The 21348-nt window shown below is 48.3% G+C and overlaps 2 protein-coding genes across 2 annotated transcripts in view; one reads left to right on the top strand and one right to left on the bottom strand.

The window, feature by feature from the left end:
- The window catches only part of Nos (Nitric oxide synthase), a 761521-nt gene that overhangs the window by 147215 nt on the left and 592958 nt on the right, over nucleotides 1-21348 (top strand). The window lies entirely within an intron of this gene.
- Nucleotides 5300-20447, bottom strand: LOC138365248 (mucin-2-like). The gene is made up of 3 exons (XM_069325519.1): nucleotides 20411-20447; nucleotides 19089-19166; nucleotides 5300-6558 (listed from the first exon to the last, which is right to left on the bottom strand). The coding sequence occupies exons 1-3, from the start codon at nucleotides 20445-20447 to the stop codon at nucleotides 5300-5302; spliced, it is 1374 nt and encodes a 457-aa protein (XP_069181620.1).

Below are 21348 nucleotides of genomic sequence, written 5' to 3'. Positions count from 1 at the left end.
TTACATTAACTCGGGTGGAACTTTAGTAGCCATTTGTTGGACCATTCATTCAGTTTGTCTAGATCATCTTGTAGCCTCATACTATCTTCCTACGTCTTAATGCTCCTCATATTTTTTGCATTATCAGCAAACAACGAGAGTAACGATTCTATTCCCTCTGGGAGATCATTTACATATGTCAGAAACAGTATAGGTCCAAGGACTGAACCCTGCGAGACTGTGACTCGCTGTCTTCTGTTACTTAGGTACTCCCTTATCCAGTAGAGTACCTTGCCTTTCACTACTGCCTGCTTGTGCTCTAGTTTCTTGTGGGATACTGTGTCAAAGGCTTTCTGGTAATCCAAAAACATGCAGTCTGCCCACCCCTCTCTTTCTTGCCTGTGTGTGTGTGTGTACTCACCTATATGTGCTTGCAGGATCGAGCATTGACTCTTGGATCCCGCCTTTCTAGCTATCGGTTGTTTACAGCAATGACTCCTGTCCCATTTCCCTATCATACCTAGTTTTAAAAGTATGAATAGTATTTGCTTCCACAACCTGTTCCCCAAGTGCATTCCATTTTTCTACTACTCTCACGCTAAAAGAAAACTTCCTAACATCTCTGTGACTCATCTGAGTTTCCAGTTTCCACCCATGTCCCCTCGTTCTGTTATTATTACGTGTGAACATTTCATCTATTTCCACTTTGTCAATTCCCCTGAGTATTTTATATGTCCCTATCATATCTCCTCTCTCCCTTCTTTTCTCTAGTGTCGTAAGGTTCAGTTCCTTCAGCCGCTCTTCATATCCCATCCCTCGTAGCTCTGGGACAAGCCTCGTCGCAAACCTCTGAACCTTCTCCAGTTTCTTTATGTGTTTCTTCAGGTGGGGGCTCCATGATGGCGCGGCATACTCTAAGACGGGTCTCACGTAGGCAGTGAAAAGCGCCCTAAAAGCTTCCTCATTTAGGTTTCTGAATGAAGTTCTAATTTTCGCCAGTGTAGAGTACGCTGCTGTCGTTATCCTATTTATATGTGCCTCAGGAGTTAGATTGGGTGTCACATCCACTCCCAGGTCTCTTTCTCGAATCGTTACAGGTAGGCTGTTCCCCTTCATTGTGTACTGTCCCTTTGGTCTCCTGTCACCTGATCCCATTTCCATAACTTTACATTTACTGGTGTTAAACTCCAGTAGCCATTTCTCTGACCATCTCTGCAGCCTGTGTAAGTCCTCTTGGAGGATCCTACAATCCTCGTCTGTCACAACTCTTCTCATTAATTTTGCGTCATCTGCAAACATTGACATGTATGATTCCACTCCTGTAAACATATCATTTACGTAAATTAGAAAGAGGATTGGTCCCAGCACCGATCCTTGAGGTACTCCACTTGTTACTGTTCGCCAGTCCGACTTTTCGCCCCTTACCATTACCCTCTGGCTCCTTCCTGTTAGGTAGTTCTTCACCCATACTAGGGCCTTTCCGCTTACTCCTGCCTGCCTCTCAAGTTTGTATAGCAGTCTCATGTGCGGTACCGTATCAAAGGCCTTTTGGCAGTCAAGAAATATGCAGTCTGCCCAGCCTTCTCTGTCCTGCCTTATCCTTGTTACTTTATCATAGAATTCTAAAAGGTTTGTTAGGCATGATTTCCCTGTCCAGAACCCATGTTGGTGCTTGTTTACAAACCCAATGCTCTCCAGGTGCTCAACAAGTCTTAGCCTAATTATTCTTTCAAGTATTTTGCAGGGGATGCTTGTCAGTGATACGGGTCTGTAGTTAAGTGCCTCCTCCCTATCCCCCTTTTTGAAAATCGGTACGACATTTGCCTCCTTCCAGCAACTGGACAATTCTCCCGACATAAGTGACTCATTGAAGATCATTGCCAGAGGCACGCTGAGAGCCTGCGCTGCCTCTTTAAGTATCCACGGTGATACTTTGTCTGGTCCAACAGCTTTATTTGCATCCAGTGTTGTCAACTGTTTCATTACATCCTCTGCTGTCACCTCTATATCTGATAGTCTTTCATCTTGGGTAATCTCTTCTAACAATGGGAGCTGCTCAGGCTCGGTAGTGAACACTCCATGGAATTTTGCATTCAGTACCTCGCAGATTTCCTTGTCGCTTTCTGTATATGCCCCTTCTGTTTTCCTCAGTCTTGTCACTTGGTCATTTACCGACATCTTCCTTCTTATATGGCTATGTAGTAATTTTGGTTGCTTTTTCGCTTTGACTGCAATATCGTTCTCATAATTTCTTTCCGACACTCGTCTTATGTTAATGTAATCATTCCTAGCTCTGTTACATCTAATCCTGTTGTCCTCTGTCCTTTGTCTTCTGTACTTCCTCCACTCCCTCCTGCTTCTCACCTTTGCTTCCTGACACTGTCTATTAAACCATGGGTTATTATATTCCCTCCTGCTTTTTTTCTTTATTGTTGGAATAAATCTATCTTCAGCCTCCTTGCATTTCAATATGACTTGGGTCATCATACCTTGCACTGTTTTTCCTCTAAGTTCTTCCTCCCACTGCACTTCTCCCAGGTAGTCCCTTATCCCTCTGTAGTCCCCTTTTCTGTAATCAAGTCTCCTTTCCCGGACCTCTTGTCCTTTGGTCACAATTTTAAGCTCCATCATGTAGTCAAAGGCTAGGACACAATGGTCACTAGCTCCTAGTGGTATTTCATGTTCCAACTGCTCGATGTCTTCTACATTCTGAGTGATAATGAGATCTAATAGGCTGGGCGTATCCCCTCCTCTTTCCCTAGTATCTTCTTTCACATGCTGTGTTAGGAAATTCCTGTCAATAACGTCTACCAGCTTCGCTCCCCAGGTCTCCTCCCCGCCATGGGGATTCCTCGTTTCCCAATCTATCTCTCCGTGATTTAGGTCCCCCATGACCAGCAGCTTCGCTCTCATTCTATGCGCTAAAGTTGCTGCCCTCTGCAGTTCATCCATACATGTCTTGTTGCTGTCCTCGTACTCCTGCCTGGGCCTTCTACTGTTTGGTGGGGGATTGTAGAGTATCAAGATTACAATCTTCTTCCCATCCACTGTCAGGGTTCCATGTATGAAGCTTGTGCTTTCATTGGTACCCGGATTTTCCAGCTCATCAAACTTCCATTTCCGCTTTATTAGTAGTGCCACTCCACCTCCCTGTCTCTGTGTCCTTTCTTTTCTTATCACCTGGTACCCCTCTGGAAAGATTGCATCCGAGATCATGCCATTTATTTTAGTTTCCACTATTGCCACTATGTCTGGGTCTGCCTCACTAACTCTTTCTTTTATCTCTTCTGCTTTATTGGCTACCCCATCAGCATTGGTGTACCAAACCTTGAGACTCTTCTTGGAAACTCGGGTGTCAGAGTTCCCCCTTTCACCAGGGGTCTGGGGGGAACTGGGGGGTGTCTGGGGGGCAAGTGGGGGCTGTGGGGGCTGTGGGGGCGAGTGGGGGGGTGCTAGGGGGGTGCCTGGGAGTGCCTGGTAGGCAAATGGGGTCTGGGCATCTAGGGGGGTAAGAAGGGCATAATGGGTCTGAAAGTTAGGGGTCTGAATAGCATAGGGGGGTTGAGAAATAGAGTGAGACTGAGAGTCAGATAGAGGTTGAGAGGTTGGGGGGAAGAGGGATACTGAGGTGAGATGAGAATGGAGCATGGGTGCTGGGAGTGGAAGAGAGGGTATATTAGATAGGGGGGAATCGGGGGTAGGTGGGGGTTTTGGGGTAGAAGAGGGGAAGAGGGAGATGGGGGAAGGTGTTAGGGGGTTAAGGTGTGTGTGTGTGTGTGTGTGTGTGTGTGTGTGTGTGTGTGTGTGTGTGTGTGTGTGTGTGTGTGTGTGTGTGTGAGTGTGTGTGATGTGTGTGAAAAAAATTAGTAGTTGTTAGTTGATTTATTGACAGTTGAGAGACAGATCGAAAGAGAGCAGAGCTCAACCCCCGCAAGCACAGCTAGGTGAAAACTAGGCGAATACACGCACACGTGTATTAATATACACTCAATTTATATAAAAAGGATGACCACCATTAATAGAGCACCTGCAGCAATATGGGACAGTATACATATATGCAGCATATAATTAATGCTTCAGCCTCTGTTCTAACTTGGCTCTAAGCTATTAGTTATAATCTGTATAACTGGCTCATAACACTGATATACTATACATATAGATATCGAAAAGCTATACGACAGATATCTGTATTCAACATCTATTAAACAAATTTGGTGTGTTCAGCTCCTATTTTTGTATGAAAACATAAATTATAAGTAACTGATGACGCTGTTAGGAGAGACAACACTCAGTCGTGTGTGATAATTGAGACTCAGAATGTTTAAATTGGGGAGAAAATCAACGAGAATATAATTGTATAGTTTGTGGCTTGCCACGTGCAAGCTCGTGCCACGTGCTTGCCACGTGCAGTATTTTTATCCTGAGAAATGTTTCCTTGAGTCAGCCTCCGTCACACTTCAACGTTTCTTCATTAAAAAACTTGACGGTATCGACCCAAGAGTCAAGCCGGAGTGGTTCTTGCAGGAGGGTGAGGGGTCACAAGGCCCGTCTTCCACCGCTGCCACCGCAACAACTAACCACCCAATTCCCACAGCCGCCCATTACCCTCTAGTTAACAGGCCGCCCACCTGCCACACCTCCCACAGCCGCCCATTACCCTCTAGTTAACAGGCCGCCCACCTGCCACACCTCCCACAGCCGCCCATTACCCTCTAGTTAACAGGCCGCCCACCTGCCACACCTCCCACAGCCGCCCATTACCCTCTAGTTAACAGGCCGCCCACCTGCCACACCTCCCACAGCCGCCCATTACCCTCTAGTTAACAGGCCGCCCACCTGCCACACCTCCCACAGCCGCCCATTACCCTCTAGTTAACAGGCCGCCCACCTGCCACACCTCCCACAGCCACCCATCCCTCAGCAAGGCCGCCCACCTGCCACACCTCCCACAGCCACCCATCCCTCAGCAAGGCCGCCCACCTGCCACACCTCCCACAGCCACCCATCCCTCAGCAAGGCCGCCCACCGCACAGGTTTTGCGTCTGCGATAACGTGCGCGTCACGCAGTGTGTTTAATTACATACGTCGCTATATGTATTTGTGAGGAGTAAGGCGGGTAACGCCTATCTGGGATAAACAATAGCTGCATGGCATTACAAATGTCATATAGCAGTTATACGACGCAGGACGTGACAGGCACTCCCAGGCTTGTAGGAGATAGACAGGGCGTCAGCACCTGGCCGTCCTTTAGAGTCAGTAGTAGTGTCAGCATCGGCCCGTTCTACAAGTGTAGCGTCAGCCCCTTGTCCATCCTTGAAGCTCAAGATTGTCTTCCTGAGCGGGGCTGACGCCAGCGGCTGACGTTAAGTCTCTCCCCGCCGTCGACAGCATCCCAAGGTGTCAACAGCTCAAGCTTCCACCTCCGGAAAATACGAATATTGTAGACGATAGCTGTGTTACTGACGAGAGATTTGTTGGTGGTGACCGTTGGCTGGTGGACGGTATCTGTTGTTGGCTGGTGGACGGTATCTGTTGTTGGCTGGTGGACGGTATCTGTTGTTGGCTGGTGGACGGTATCTGTTGTTGGCTGGTGGACGGTATCTGTTGTTGGCTGGTGGACGGTATCTGTTGTTGGCTGGTGGACGGTATCTGTTGTTGGCTGGTGGACGGTATCTGTTGTTGGTGGTGGACGGTATCTGTTGTTGGCTGGTGGACGGTATCTGTTGTTGGTGGTGGACGGTATCTGTTGTTGGCTGGTGGACGGTATCTGTTGTTGGTGGTGGACGGTATCTGTCGTTGGTGGTGGACGGTATCTGTTGTTGGTGGTGGACGGTATCTGTTGTTGGTGGTGGACGGTATCTGTTGTTGGTGGTGGACGGTATCTGTTGTTGGCTGGTGGACGGTATCTGTTGTTGGTGGTGGACGGTATCTGTTGTTGGTGGTGGACGGTATCTGTTGTTGGCTGGTGGACGGTATCTGTTGTTGGCTGGTGGACGGTATCTGTTGTGGCTGGTGGACGGTATCTGTTGTTGGCTGGTGGACGGTATCTGTTGTTGGCTGGTGGACGGTATCTGTTGTTGGTGGTGGACGGTATCTGTTGTTGGCTGGTGGACGGTATCTGTTGTGGCTGGTGGACGGTATCTGTTGTTGGCTGGTGGACGGTATCTGTTGTTGGCTGGTGGACGGTATCTGTTGTTGGTGGTGACCGTTGGCTGGTGGGCGGTATCTGTTGTTGGTAGTGGACGGTATCTGTTGTTGGTGGTGGACGGTATCTGTTGTTGCTGGTGGACGGTATCTGTTGTTGGCTGGTGGACGCTATCTGTTGTGGCTGGTGGACGGTATCTGTTGTTGGCTGGTGGACGGTATCTGTTGTTGGCTGGTGGACGGTATCTGTTGTTGGTGGTGGACGGTATCTGTTGTTGGTGGTGGACGGTATCTGTTGTTGGTGGTGGACGGTATCTGTTGTTGGCTGGTGGACGGTATCTGTTGTTGGCTGGTGGACGGTATCTGTTGTTGGCTGGTGGACGGTATCTGTTGTTGGCTGGTGGACGGTATCTGTTGTTGGCTGGTGGACGGTATCTGCTGAGAAAATCACAATGTGAATATCAGCAGAGCATTTCGCCCCTAAGAGCTGACAGGAGGTCTGACAGTAAGGTGATGTAAGGGACAGGAAGCTGACAGATCCTCCGTCAATACACGACAGGATACGCTCAGGTGTTGTGCAGGTGGCGCAGCATTGTTGCCAAGGCCCGCTGCAACATTAACCTTTTCCCTTTCCTACACCTGTGGTCTTCACGCAAGTGTGTACACACCTGTGGTCTTCACTCATGTGTGTACACACCTGTGGTCTTCACTCATGTGTGTACACACCTGTGGTCTTCACTCATGTGTGTACACACCTGTGGTCTTCACTCGTGTGTACACACCTGTGGTGTTCACTCATGTGTGTACACACCTGTGGTCTTCACTCATGTGTGTACACACCTGTGGTGTTTACTCATATGTGTACACACCTGTGGTGTTTACTCATATGTGTACACACCTGTCGTGTTCACTCATGTGTGTACACACCTGTGGTCTTCACTCGTGTGTACACACCTGTGGTGTTCACTCATGTGTGTACACACCTGTGGTGTTCACTCATGTGTGTACACACCTGGCGCACCTGTGGGTGAAAATGAGCAAGAAAAGACATACTATTTATTAATGGCGAAAATTAAAATTATGTAATGAAAATATGAATATGAAAATAGTAATGATAATTATTTTAAATGAGGATAGTCGGGAATGTGGGGGGGGGAGGGGTGGAAGGGATGGATTAGCGCCAGAGGGACGAGGTTGGTGGACCTCAGAGGGATAGAGGCAACAATTACTAACGAACTTACTCGGGATAAAAGATTGTTGTATAATTAAGAGCGTTTGTGGTAATTGTGGCAACACTTTTTTGGTAATTAGCCAAATTGTAATTATTAAGCTGACCACAGTATAAGGCTGAGCACAGTAATGATAAGGCTGAGCACAGTAATGATAAGGCTGAACACAGTAATGATAAGGCTGAACACAGTAATTATAAGGCTGACAACTGGTCACAGTTGGGTGAGGACTGGTCATATGTCCAGCGGTGAGGGCAGTGGACACCGTGAAGGACCCTCCACAGTTCACTGTACGGTGATTAGACAAAGTGAAGGACACTGTAGGTCGGTGTCCATATTACTGCATAGTACATAATGTTCACATATTTTCATTTGGATTGAACAAGAATACTGTAACGATATAATGTGGCTGGTTCGGTGGCTGAGGTTAATGGGGTCCAGCCTCATACACCCACCATACATCAGCCCCTTAATTACACCCGCTGCCTCATACACCAGCCCCATACACCAGCCTCATACATCAGCCCTATACACCAGCCCTATACACCAGCCCCATACACCAGCCTCATACATCAGCCCTATACACCAGCCCCATACCCCAGCCCCATACGCCAGCCCCATACCCCAGCCCCATACACCAGCCCCATACACCAGCCCCATCCACCAGCCCCATACCCCATACCCCAGCCCCATACGCCAGCCCCATACGCCAGCCCCATACCCCAGCCCCATACCCCAGCCCCATACGCCAGCCCCATACGCCAGCCCCATACCCCAGCCCCATACACCAGCCCCATCCACCAGCCCCATCCACCAGCCCCATACGCCAGCCCCATACGCCAGCCCCATACGCCAGCCCCATACACCAGCCCCATACACCAGCCCCATCCACCAGCCCTATACACCAGCCCCATCCACCAGCCCCATCCACCAGCCCCATCCACCAGCCCCATACCCCAGCCCCATACGCCAGCCCCATACGCCAGCCCCATACGCCAGCCCCATACCCCAGCCCCATACCCCAGCCCCATACACCAGCCCCATACGCCAGCCCCATACCCCAGCCCCATACACCAGCCCCATCCACCAGCCCCATACCCCAGCCCCATACACCAGCCCCATACCCCAGCCCCATACGCCAGCCCCATACGCCAGCCCCATACACCAGCCCCATACCCCAGCCCCATACCCCAGCCCCATACACCAGCCCACATACACCAGCCCACATACACCAGCCCACATACACCAGCCCCATACCCCAGCCCCATACACCAGCCCCATACCCCAGCCCCATACACCAGCCCCATACCCCAGCCCCATACCCCAGCCCCATACCCCAGCCCCATACCCCAGCCCCATACCCCAGCCCCATACACCCACCAGCTATCAGGAGGGGGGGCTCTGATTTTTATAATCAGCGACCCCTCGATAAAATAATATAAATTAAATTATACTTCCAATGGAGCACAGACTGGAGAGTCACCCTGTATATAATGATCTTACTTATGAAGAAGGGGCTCAACGTCACCTTGTGTGGAGGAATAGGTTGAAATCTGGCCCATTATCATGAGTCCACACCACGCTGAGCCACCATGACTTACCCTCACTCTCCTTGCTTTGGGATGACCTCCTTCCAGTTCTCCTTTATGATGTTATGTCTGCTGTCGACCCACCTGAAACTGGTTCTCCTCTCTCTCTCTCTCTCTCTCTCTCTCTCTCTCTCTCTCTCTCTCTCTCTCTCTCTCTCTCTCTCTCTCTCTCTCTCTCTCTCTCTCTCTCTCTAGAAATTCTCACAGGACAAATGTAAAGACAAGTTGTCTACAAGCAATCATTTATTACAAAAATACAAAGAGTTAAGAAATAACAGCATATTATCATCATCAGGTCCAACAAACTGTCATCACGCTTGTATAATACCAGTGTTCTAACAGCTGCAGTACACTTGAACGCTGCTTAATCTTCGCCAACAACCTCCTGTCCCCCCCCCCCTATTCTCTCGCCGCCTGGGCTAGGCAACTTGCATATAATTTAACTCAAACAAGAGAACATTAACGTTCTCACCTTGCACTGCATCATTCATAATATATGAATTCATGCACTCCCTCAAACACTAACGGTGTCCATATAACTCTGAATTACGTCCTGAAAATTATCATCAGGTCCATCTACCGATGGGTCCTCGAATTAAGTAGGTACTCTTGAAGGTCCCATGTCGCTGCTTCCTTCATTAGCGACGACTCCCGTCCATGACGAACCACTGCTACATGAAGTTTCACCATAAACATGCTGTTCTACATAGGTTTCTTCATACACGTGAGGCTTCCCTACGCAGGCTTCACAATACGCGTGAAGGTCCACAACACAAACGCCACCATACACATCACATGGACAACCACAACACAAACGCCACCATACACGTGTAGTTCCACGGTACAAACCACCAAAGGATGGTGCGACGGCGCCTGTCCACGACAAACAAATATGGCGCCCTACCAGGTCAACCACAAGCTCCTCTTGGACGTGCCACTATCGACCCCTAACCGTCCAGACGTGAGCGTGAGAAGTGGCCTAACAGGTGCCACTCAGGAACACCTGCCCAATTGATCCACGTAAAGGATTTTCACACAGTAGGGTCCACTAAGGTACGACCACCCAATAGGCTTCAGACGCCCCCATATCTGTTACTACGATAACAGAGATACGTTACACGTCGTCCTCCAACAGCTGCCCCACACGTTGACCTCGTAGCTCTCTCTCACACTCTTCATCATGAGCTACAAACTTTCTTCTTCGTTAGGCAGCAACGACCTATGTTCGTCCCTGTCGTCTCTCACGAGTCAAGTGAGGTCTTAAGACCTCCGCCCACCTCACGTCTCCTAACATACTGTCGACATCTTATCTTACCTCGTTTTCTTAAGATGCTTGACCCCTGCTTTCCTTCTCCTTAGTCACGTTTAATGACGTTTCCTCAGCTTCATTCATTTACCCGACTCCTAAATCTGATCAGGTGCGAAATAACTCTCACAAGGCGTGATGAACTAATGTTCGATAATCTGCCACCAATTCTGATTCAGCGCAACCGATCTGTCTGTCGATCTACCTCATTAGGCCGCCTGGGACTCATAACACAACTCATACAACTGCACACTTGTGTACAGTTGCAGTTGAGCAAATAGTTGCTATAATTACCATAATTTTAGGAGGACGGGCTTCCAGGTCCATACCATAAATGCGAGAACACTGTGGAATGTTCCACACTCATATTGTTAATGAACCAGAGTGAGCAACTCCCGTCACACCACTCGGTCCCTAGTGTCTATATAGTAAGGGAAAGACATACAATCTTTCATCGCCCAAACTTTTATTGTGAAAAGGAAAGTATTATAAGTCTGAGAATGAAGTCTTAGTTTTTGAGCCAGAGTAATCGGATTTGCTTGTAATCTTGGTAATCATGGTAATCTTGGGCTATACCCAAGATTACCATCAAAGTGCCGCCGGAGGGTGGTCAAATAGCTTCGGCTATCACCTCCTTATGTGCGATCACTGGTGGTCGAGTGGATTAAGGCACCGTGACACCAGTTGCAATGTATTCCTGGACGTCCGGGTTCGAGTCACTTCTGGGGGTGTGGAGTTTTCATTTGCATAAATGCTTGGGACTATTCAAGCTTGTTCGCATATATATATATATATATATATATATATATAATATTATATAATATTTTGTTTGTTTCAAGTAGGACTAAGACTGCATAAATGTTGACAGTTTTGTGAGTGTATATTTTTTGAGTGGCGGTGAAGCTGTGCACAAAGGCTTGGTAATAAGTCACTGTCTAGATGTTGAGATGTGCGGGAGACTCAGCGTGGTGGGCAGTGAAAAAGCTTATCCCGAAATAATTTACTATTTGAATTTAGGAAATTTAAATTTGTGAAGTGAGAGCTGTATTCTAATGGATGTTACTTATTTCAGCTTGTGTTGCAAATATTAGTTATCCGTCTATGTGCTAGAGGCTTAAATGTTGCTTTGCTTGTCAATAGCAGCACTAATGTAACCGCAGCGAGGCAGAGTTGCAATTGTAAAAGCAATGTTTTGTTAACAATATTCAGCTCTTCAAGTTTTGTATTGCCAGATTTAACTTGATTTTGTATACTATCCGTGGTTTTGTGTGTGTGTATTATCTGGCACACATCTGTGTATGTGTATCCTCTAGTACACAATTGTATATGTGTGTTCTTAGGCATTGATTCTCAAGTACACATCTTGTAATTGAATGTTTATTTCCTTTAAATAGAGGTCTTGGAATTTCTTTGCTGGAGAGGTTAATTAAGGTTAATTATCCGCTGGTTTAATAATGAGTGTTAGAGGCACAGGATGACCATATTTGTGTCAACACCTGCTCCTCGGAACGACCTTCTACTTAAGTCAAAGACGTTCCAGTCATCTGGACCTAAAACATCAACTAGAACATGGCAGACTTGGCAACTAGGGACTTCAGACTATCGTCTGAAGATGGAGTTTGAATTACTCTTACGTCTGATACCAAATGAAGAGCAGTTAAGTAGTAGTCACGGTGAAAATAATCAGTGAATAAGAATAGTGCCGGTTGGTTGTCAGCGGGACTTAAGTCCTCCCTTCCCGACGGGTGGACGTTGTGACTCACTCCGTATCATTGTCCCATTAGCTAATCTTATCTATCAGATAAGGTTTTCCTCTTTCCCGTTACTCCTTCAAAGTCCTTGACGCACAGATAACAACATTTGGATAAGAGAATGTAGGCAGAGGTCCAGACACACGTATTAAAATGATTTCTAGTATTTGTGGAAGCAATTTACTCTAAGTCGTTTTCTACAGTTCTTGAGGATAGGTCATTATATAATTATGTCAAACGTTTCTGATGTTGATGATGATGATGATATATAAGATATAATTAACTCCATTTATGCCTCCTGCGTCTGTTCTTGAATACCACATAAGTTCCTGCTTAAGTTTTAACTCCTAAAGTCTTAAATACATGTGAGGCATTCATCATTCTTGGATCCTTCTAGTGAGCTATTTTAAAGATAAAGAGAGTGTGTCATAAAGTCTTGTGAGCTTGTGTCATAACTGTCTTAAATCTTGTTATGAACAAACCTCAGGTATAATTTGTTTATCAGTATATCTATTTTAGTAAGTTGGGCGTTTGTGTCGTTGAGAATTGATCCAGACTACTGAATATACCTTAGAGGGCAGCACAGACAGGTTCATGGGGCAACCCTGGTCGAGCCAAGCGGACAGCACGCGGGACTTGTGATCCTGTGGTCCTGGGTTCGATTCCAGGCGCAGGCGAGAAACAATGGGCAGAGTTTCTTTCACTCTATGCCCCTGTTACCTAGCAGTAAATTAGGTACCTGGATGTTAGTCAGCTGTTACGGGCTGCTTCCTGTGGGTGGAGGCCTGGTCGAGGACCGGGCCGCGGGGACACTAAAAGCCCCGAAATCATCTCAAGATAACACGTCGTCTCAACAATCACGTGAACGAGGGCTACGAAGGCATATGCAACAATTAAAACCAGTCATTGGATATATATTTCTCGAGGCACTTCGACTGATAAATATTCAGCTTAATCAGATAAATCAATAATCAAGAGATTTATTTCCAAACAGAAACCCAAAACATTTCAGCATATCACACTGGTGTTGGCTTGCCAGTGTCTCCCAGGACACGACGGTGGAGCGTCCCGCCAGTGGTCAAGAGTCAGCTATTCTCTCGACAGGTCACCCAGACACCCACGTCCTTTTATTGACAAAAAGGAAAACTAATAAAATGGGCGGACTGTGAGAGCCTTGCACGGTGTGTCCCAGCCGCTGCTCGCCGCCTGGAATTACCAGATTATTCGTCTTGTGAGGCCCAGGTGGTGGCCTGCACCAGCTGTACGGGGACACACACACACGAGAGACCGTGAGTAACGCTCCTGGTAACGAGAGTACTTATAGTAACACTGGTCGACAGTACCATTATGTGGTGGTGGACTACCAGAAAGTTGGTTTCTGTATTGTCACTCACGACAAATGGGGAACTTGTTTTAACTGTAACATAAATATTGAACTTAACCTCTCATGGTGATCCTAGGCCTAATGCACACTATCTTAGGCCAAATATAATACTTTGTGCCTAATAGGCCTAATTGTTATGTGGTTTTAGTTATATTTTTTCAGGACTCTTATCAAATTAAAAGTACAAAAGATGAACTTTCTGGTGGTCCATCATTACATATTAGTAGTAAGTGTTGCTATCCACCACCGTGAATAATAATTCATTCGCTTGGGCACTAGGAGTCTCGAACTTCCGACCCCAGGAGCAGGAGACAGTAGCTATCATCTGCTCCACGGACACCCGCAGTGAGGACGGATTACAGCTGGCCAGATTACCGCTGCCCAGCTGGAATTTTCAGTGTTCCCTGGTAGTGTTCCTTGGTAGTGTTCCCTGGTAGTGTTCCCTGGTAGTGTTCCCTGACAGTGTTCCCTGGCAGTGTTTCGTGACAGTGTTCCGTGACAGTGTTCCGTGAGAGTGTTCCCTGGCAGTGTTCCGTGGCTGCCACTAGATCATAGAGGTGTTACACTATACACGCTCACGTCACATAAATAGTTAACCAGCACGCAGCCAGGGAAGAAATGGGAAAGGTTGAGAGATGAGAGAGCGGGTTATAGGGGGGGGGGGGTGAAATTAAGGGAGAGGGAAGGAGGGGGTGTCCGAGAGCTCGGTAGAGAAGTGGGATAAGGGAGGAGAGGGGTAAAAAGGGGGGATGTAAGGGAGAAAACTGGAGAGGGGAAGAGAGAGAGAGAGAGAGACGAGAAAGGGAGAGAGGTGAAATTAGCAGAGAGGGGGGGGGGGAGGGGGAGAAGAGAGAGAGACCCTGATGCAGCTGGGTACTCCATCTGTATACATGAGAGAACGTCTATTTGTCTCTCTCTTCAAGATTAAGAGGCTAAACGCTTGGACTAGCCCAACCCATGCTGCAGGGTGACTGGTCTGGGGTGCGGGATGGACATAGTCTGGTCGGGTTCATCAGAATTCAAGAGGAAACAGCGTGCTCCAAAACATATTTATTAGAGTCATATGACAAATTATGAACTAATCATGGGAAGATTAGCATCAATTTTATAATCATCATACTTTGCCCATAGCAACATAAAACAGGTGATCCATCAACGGCTTCAAAGGCTTTCTCAAAGTCGATGGGGATATTATTACGTTTGCGAATTTGTCTGGAAGAAGGGAGAGGAAAGAAGGGAGAGGAAAGAAGGGAGAGGAAAGAAGGGAGAGGAAAGAAGGGAGAGGAAAGAAGGGAGAGGAAAGGAGAGGAAAGAAGGGAGAGGGAAGAAGGGAGAGGAAAGAAGGGAGAGGGAAGAAGGGAGAGGGAAGAAGGTGGGTGGGAGAGAGGAAGAGATATATTTTTGTAGATGTAGTATTTTAACAATATGTACTGATATTAGGGAGAATTGTTAGAAATATTTTATTTATCATACTACGGCCGTAAAAGGTGAAAACACGTCAATTAAAACCGAGCCTCCATCATCTTAAAAGCACCACACTTTTCCCAAAGACAACAGGAAATTATTATATTTAAATATTTTACTCTGCTTGGATCCTCCCACCAGCTGACTATTTGCATGCCAGTGGAAACTACAGTATATTATTTATATAAGAGCGACACACACACACACACACAGACACACACACACACACACACACACACACACACACACACACACACACACACACACACACACACACACACACACACACAGACACACAGACACAGACACAGACACACACACACAGACACACACACACACACACACACAGACACACACACACACACACAGACACACACACACACACAGACACACACACACACACACAGACACACACACACACACACACACACACACACACACACACACACACACACACACACAGACACACACACAGACACACACACACACACACACACACACACAGACACAGACACAGACACAGACACACACACACACACACACACACACACACACACAGACACACACACACACACACACACACACACACACACAGACACAGACACAGACACAGACACACACACACAGACACAGACACACACACACAGACACAGACACACACACACACACACAGACACACACACACACACACAGACACACACACACACACACAGACACACACACACACACACAGACACACACACACACACACACACAGACACACACACACACAGACACACACACAGACACACACACACACACACACACACACACACACACACACACACACACACACACACACACACACAGACACACACACACACACAGACACACACACACACACACAGACACACACACACACACACAGACACACAGACACAGACACAGACACACACACACACACACAGACACACACACACACACACACACACACACACACACAGACACACACACACACAGACACACACACACACACACACACACACACACACACACAGACACACAGACACAGACACAGACACACACACAGACACACACACACACACACAGACACACACACACACACAGACACACAGACACACACACACACACAGACACACACACACACACAGACACACACACACAGACACACACACACACACACAGACACACACACACACACACAGACACACACACACACAGACACACACACACACACACAGACACACACACACACACACACACACACACACACACACACAGACACACACACACAGACACACACACACACACAGACACACACACACAGACACACACACACACACACAGACACACACACACACACAGACACACACACACACAGACACACACACACACAGACACACACACACACACACAGACACACACACACACACACAGACTCACACACACACACACAGACACACACACACACAGACACACACACACACAGACACAGACACAGACACACACACAGACACACAGACACACACACACACACACAGACACACACACACACACACACACACACACACACACACACACACAGACACAGACACAGACACACACACACACACACACAGACACACACACACACACAGACACACACACACACACACACACACACACACACACACACACACACACACACACAGTCGAGCCGAGCCAGCCATAGAGGGAGAGGGTCGCGGGGTCGCGCTCTACGCTAAACGCCAATATTTTGGGGGTTAATTAAGGCTACAGTGACGGATCACAGATATTGGGGTATAACAAAAGTGTATAACCGCCACGAATAGGAAAGAAACATACCGTGCTATCACTAGTGCTTTGTGTTAAACAGTGAATTCACCAGACAGGCCATGTGGGAGGGCCCACGAGGGTTTGTTTACATTTGGGCTCCAGTGATCAGTGATACAGTAAATTAGTGAACTGTAACACAACGCTACAGTGACTGACTCCAGAGCTTTGTGTAGATAGAGAAGAACCGCCTTCATCAATCTACTAGAACTTAGTGAATCACCACGTGGTGAGGCGACGACGGATCACATTGTCATCCATACATCGTCATTACTCATCTAGTTGTGTGAGCGGGCGGCTGATTGGTAGGTGCCCCTCTCTGGTCAATTAATCAGGTGTACAGAGTGAGGTAAAATATTATCAAATTCTTGTTCAGGATATCATATATATATATAATATATATAAGACCTCACTATACTCCACCCCCCCCCTTCTTACCCCCCATCTGACCTGTTCGCCATCTCCGCCCCCACCCCCCAGTCCCCCGCATCCCCCATACACACACACCCCCCCTCTCTCACCCCTCCCCACTCTCTCTCCCTCTCTCTCTCCCCCTCTCTCTCTCCCCCACTCTCTCTCCCACTCTTTCTCTCTCCCCCACTCTCTCTCTCCTCCCTCGCTCTCCCTACCCTCCCTCTCTCTCCACCTTTCCTTCCTCTCTCACCCTCCTCTCTCCACCTCTCTTTCCTTCCCCTCCCCCTCTCTGCCCACACGCTCACACACGCTCACACACACACTTGTGTAAGGAATCATTCAAAATCTTGAATATCACATATGTTAGATCAATCCTGGAGTATGCAGCTCCAGCATGGAGTTCATATCTCGTCAAACATAACAATAAATAGGACTATGAGGAGAGACTACGGGAATTAAACCTCACGTCGCTGGAAGACAGGAGAGTTAAGGGGGGAGGGGGCATGATCATAACGTAAAAGATTCTCAAAGGAATTGATAGGGTAGAAAAAGACAGTTTATTTAACACATGGGGAACACGCACTACGGAACACAGGTGGAAATTGAGTGCCCAAATGAGCCTAAAGACATTAAAATTAATTTTGTTTAGTGTCAGAGTAGTTAATAAATGGAATGCACTAGGAAGTGATGTGGTGGAGGCTGACTCCATACACAGTTTCAAGTGTAGATATGATAGAGCCCAGTAGGCTCAGGAACCTGTACACCTGTTGATTGACAGTTGAGAAACGGGACCAAAGAGCCGAAGCTCAACCCTCGCAAGCACAACTAGGCGAGTACAAAGACAAAGAGAGACAGAGATAGAGAAGAAAGAAGGGGGAGAGGGGGAGGGTGATATTTGAAGAGAATGAGATAAGGGGCAAGTGTGATGAGAAGGAAGGAGATAAGGGGGAAGTTTGATGAGAGAATGGGAGACAGGTGAAGAGGGGGGTAAAAGGGCAGGCGAAGGGGAAAGAGAGGAGGAGAGATGAGAGGGGGAGACTGTTATAGAGAATTGGAGAGGGGAGATGTTGGGGGAAAGTGGGAGAGAAAGTTGTAGATGGTGGTAGAGTGGGAAAAGGGGGAGGAAAGAGGGAGGGGAGGGGACGCAAAGAGAGATGTGGAAATAGAGACGAGATTGGGGGGGGGAGGGTGATGGGGAGAGAGAGAGTGGGGGGGGGGAAGATCCCCAGGTGGAGCTGGGTACTCCCCCCCCCCCCTAGTCTAGTATATATAATAAAATATCTGTTTGGCTGTCCAAGATTGTATGCCAGAAGCTTGAGGACAGCCTCACTAAGTCTGCATGGTGATTAATGTGGGGCTGACCTGGCACCACACCTCCAGGTGCACCACAGCACCATCTCTACAGTGTCAAAGAAAAACACCCGCGGTGGTTGGGTCAGCGAGCTGTACCTCTTCCTCCTCCGACTTATGACCTGTTCCCTGCTCAAGATTTCCACATCCTGGGCCCAGCCTTCCATCCCCTGCCGGGCTGGTCTAGGGTCTTTGGATTTTGGATGCATCGTTCATTTCTTCTCAAATTTTGAAGTAAGAGGATTAATTCATTAGATCCTCCGCCTCTCATTAATCTAATCGCCGAAGCTACATTTATCTCTGAAATTCTATTACTAATACACTGTAAGTTCAATTCCATTCTCATTATCTCGATCATTGTATTTCTTGGGCATCACAAGATTATTCTCATGGCTTCCTTCTGCGCCGTCTCCAAGTTGTTAAGTCGACCAAAACAAGAAATGACAGGTGCAGCATGATCAATAAATATTGACAGTAGACCCCTGTAGTTACTATTGGAATGTGACACGTAAAATATGATTAATATTTGCGTACTATACGGATTTGTGAGCCCCTTGAGGGACCTTAAATAGACGAGGATAGAAATAGCATACGCTACTCTATCCTTTTGAGATGTACTGTATTTCATTACCTCAATAAACTTACTTGAACGTGAGCACGATCTCACAGTGAGCCCCGTAATGAGTCTGACGATGGCTGCCGCCTTACTAGCATCTCCACCTTCTGAAAACAGAAAACTCAAAACATTTACTTCTCTTGCAGTATTGTACAACACAGTTCACTGATCTCGGGAAAATCAATACGATTTTCATTTTTATTCATTTCATTCACACAATGAAAAATGTGAATGATTAATATTTCTCCCCGGTTTGGTGCCTTCTTTTGATAATTACTTATTTAATATTTCTTGTATTATTTAACTTAGGCCTATCCCGATCAGCCAGTGTTCGCCCCCCCTATCTCAGACCATTTCCTTACAAATTTGGGTAAGGCTTAGCCCCAAGCCTGTAGCCTCCACCGTTGGATAAGGCTTAGCCTCAAGCCTGTAGCCTCCACCGTTGGATAAGGCTTAGCCCCAAGCCTGTAGCCTCCACCGTTGGGTAAGGCTTAGCCCCAAGCCTGTAGCCTCCACCGTTGGGTAAGGCTTAGTCCCAAGCCTGTAGCCTCCACCGTTGGGTAAGGCTTAGTCCCAAGCCTGTAGCCTCCACCGTTGGGTAAGGCTTAGTCCCAAGCCTGTGGCCTCCACCGTTGGGTAAGGCTTAGCCCCAAGCCTGTGGCCTCTACCGTTGGGTAAGGCTTAGCCCCAAGCCTGTGGCCTCTACCGTTGGGTAAGGCTTAGCCCCAAGCCTGTAGCCTCTACCGTTGGGTAAGGCTTAGCCCCAAGCCTGTAGCCTCTACCGTTGGGTAAGGCTTAGCCTCAAGCCTGTAGCCTCCCCCGTTGGGTAAGGCTTAGCCCCAAGCCTGTAGCCTCTACCGTTGGGTAAGGCTAGCCCCAAGCCTGTAGCCTCTACCGTTGGGTAAGGCTTAGCCCCAAGCCTGTAGCCTCTACCGTTGGGTAAGGCTTAGCCCCAAGCCTGTAGCCTCTACCGTTGGGTAAGGCTTAGCCCCAAGCCTGTAGCCTCTACCGTTGGGTAAGGCTTAGCCCCAAGCCTGTAGCCTCCCCGTTGGGTAAGGCTTGGCCCCAAGCCTGTAGCCTCCATCGTTGGGTAAGGCTTAGCCCCAAGCCTGTAGCCTCCATCGTTGGGTAAGGCTTAGCCCCAAGCCTGTAGCCTCCAACGTTGGGCAAGGCTTAGCCCCAAGCCTGTAGCCTCTACCGTTGGGTAAGGCTTAGCCCCAAGCCTGTAGCCTCTACCGTTGGGTAAGGCTTAGCCCCAAGCCTGTAGCCTCCAACGTTGGGTAAGGCTTAGCCCCAAGCCTGTAGCCTCCATCGTTGGGTAAGGCTTAGCCCCAAGCCTGTAGCCTCCAACGTTGCGTAAGGCTTGGCCCCAAGCCTGTAGCCTCCATCGTTGGGTAAGGCTTAGCCCCAAGCCTGAAGCCTCCAACGTTGGGCAAGGCTTAGCCCCAAGCCTGTAGCCTCTACCGTTGGGTAAGGCTTAGCCCCAAGCCTGTAGCTTCCACCGTTGGGTAAGGCTTAGCCCCAAGCCTGTAGCCTCCACCGTTAAACAGAGCCAATACACACATTCTCTCTTATAGTATAGACGTATAAGTAACTATGTATATGCATGTATATATTGCTTCTGGCCACTGTGAATCCACAAATCACAGGTAAATATGAAATTTTAGGAATGTCACGCGCCTTCTTAACTCTCATTGGTCCCAGCAAGCACCCCATTCTCCCCCCCCCCCGCCCCCCCCGCCCCCCCGCCCCCCCCGCCCCCCCCGCCCCCCCCCGCCCCCCCGCCCCCCCGCCCCCCCCCCCCCCGCCCCCCCCGCCCCCCCCGCCCCCCCCCCGCCCCCCCCCCGCCCAGAACCCTACCCCTCTCCCCCCTCCTGCTCATTTAATACTTAATCCCCCCCCCAAACCCTCAACCAGTCCCATCTGGCAGCGATAAGGTGTTATCACCCATTCCCTTAATTAAGGTCAGGGAATATTAGCACTATTGATTTTGTTGTTGTGGCTACAGGAGGCGCCGTTGGTGCTGCGTCGGGGCTGGTTACCCAACCAACCCGACCCAACACCCGCAGCTGCTGACACAAACCTACGAACCCAAGTAACCCACCTAACCCAACCAAACCCAACCCAACCCAAACCACCCACCTAACCTATGCATTGAAAACGTATATATTTGTTAGCCGCTGCCTTTTTTGTATAGTATTGTTTAATTTGTACGTTATGGAGCATAACGTCCACAATGAGACGTACTAGTGGAGAGGACGGGCTGCCGGTGGTGTGGTGTGAGGGGGC

The sequence above is a fragment of the Procambarus clarkii genome, chromosome 16, assembly GCF_040958095.1.
Source record: "Procambarus clarkii isolate CNS0578487 chromosome 16, FALCON_Pclarkii_2.0, whole genome shotgun sequence".
Taxonomy (NCBI): Eukaryota; Metazoa; Arthropoda; class Malacostraca; order Decapoda; family Cambaridae; genus Procambarus; species Procambarus clarkii.
Note: the sequence above shows the minus strand (reverse complement) of the source record. Positions and strands in the feature narration are given on the sequence as shown.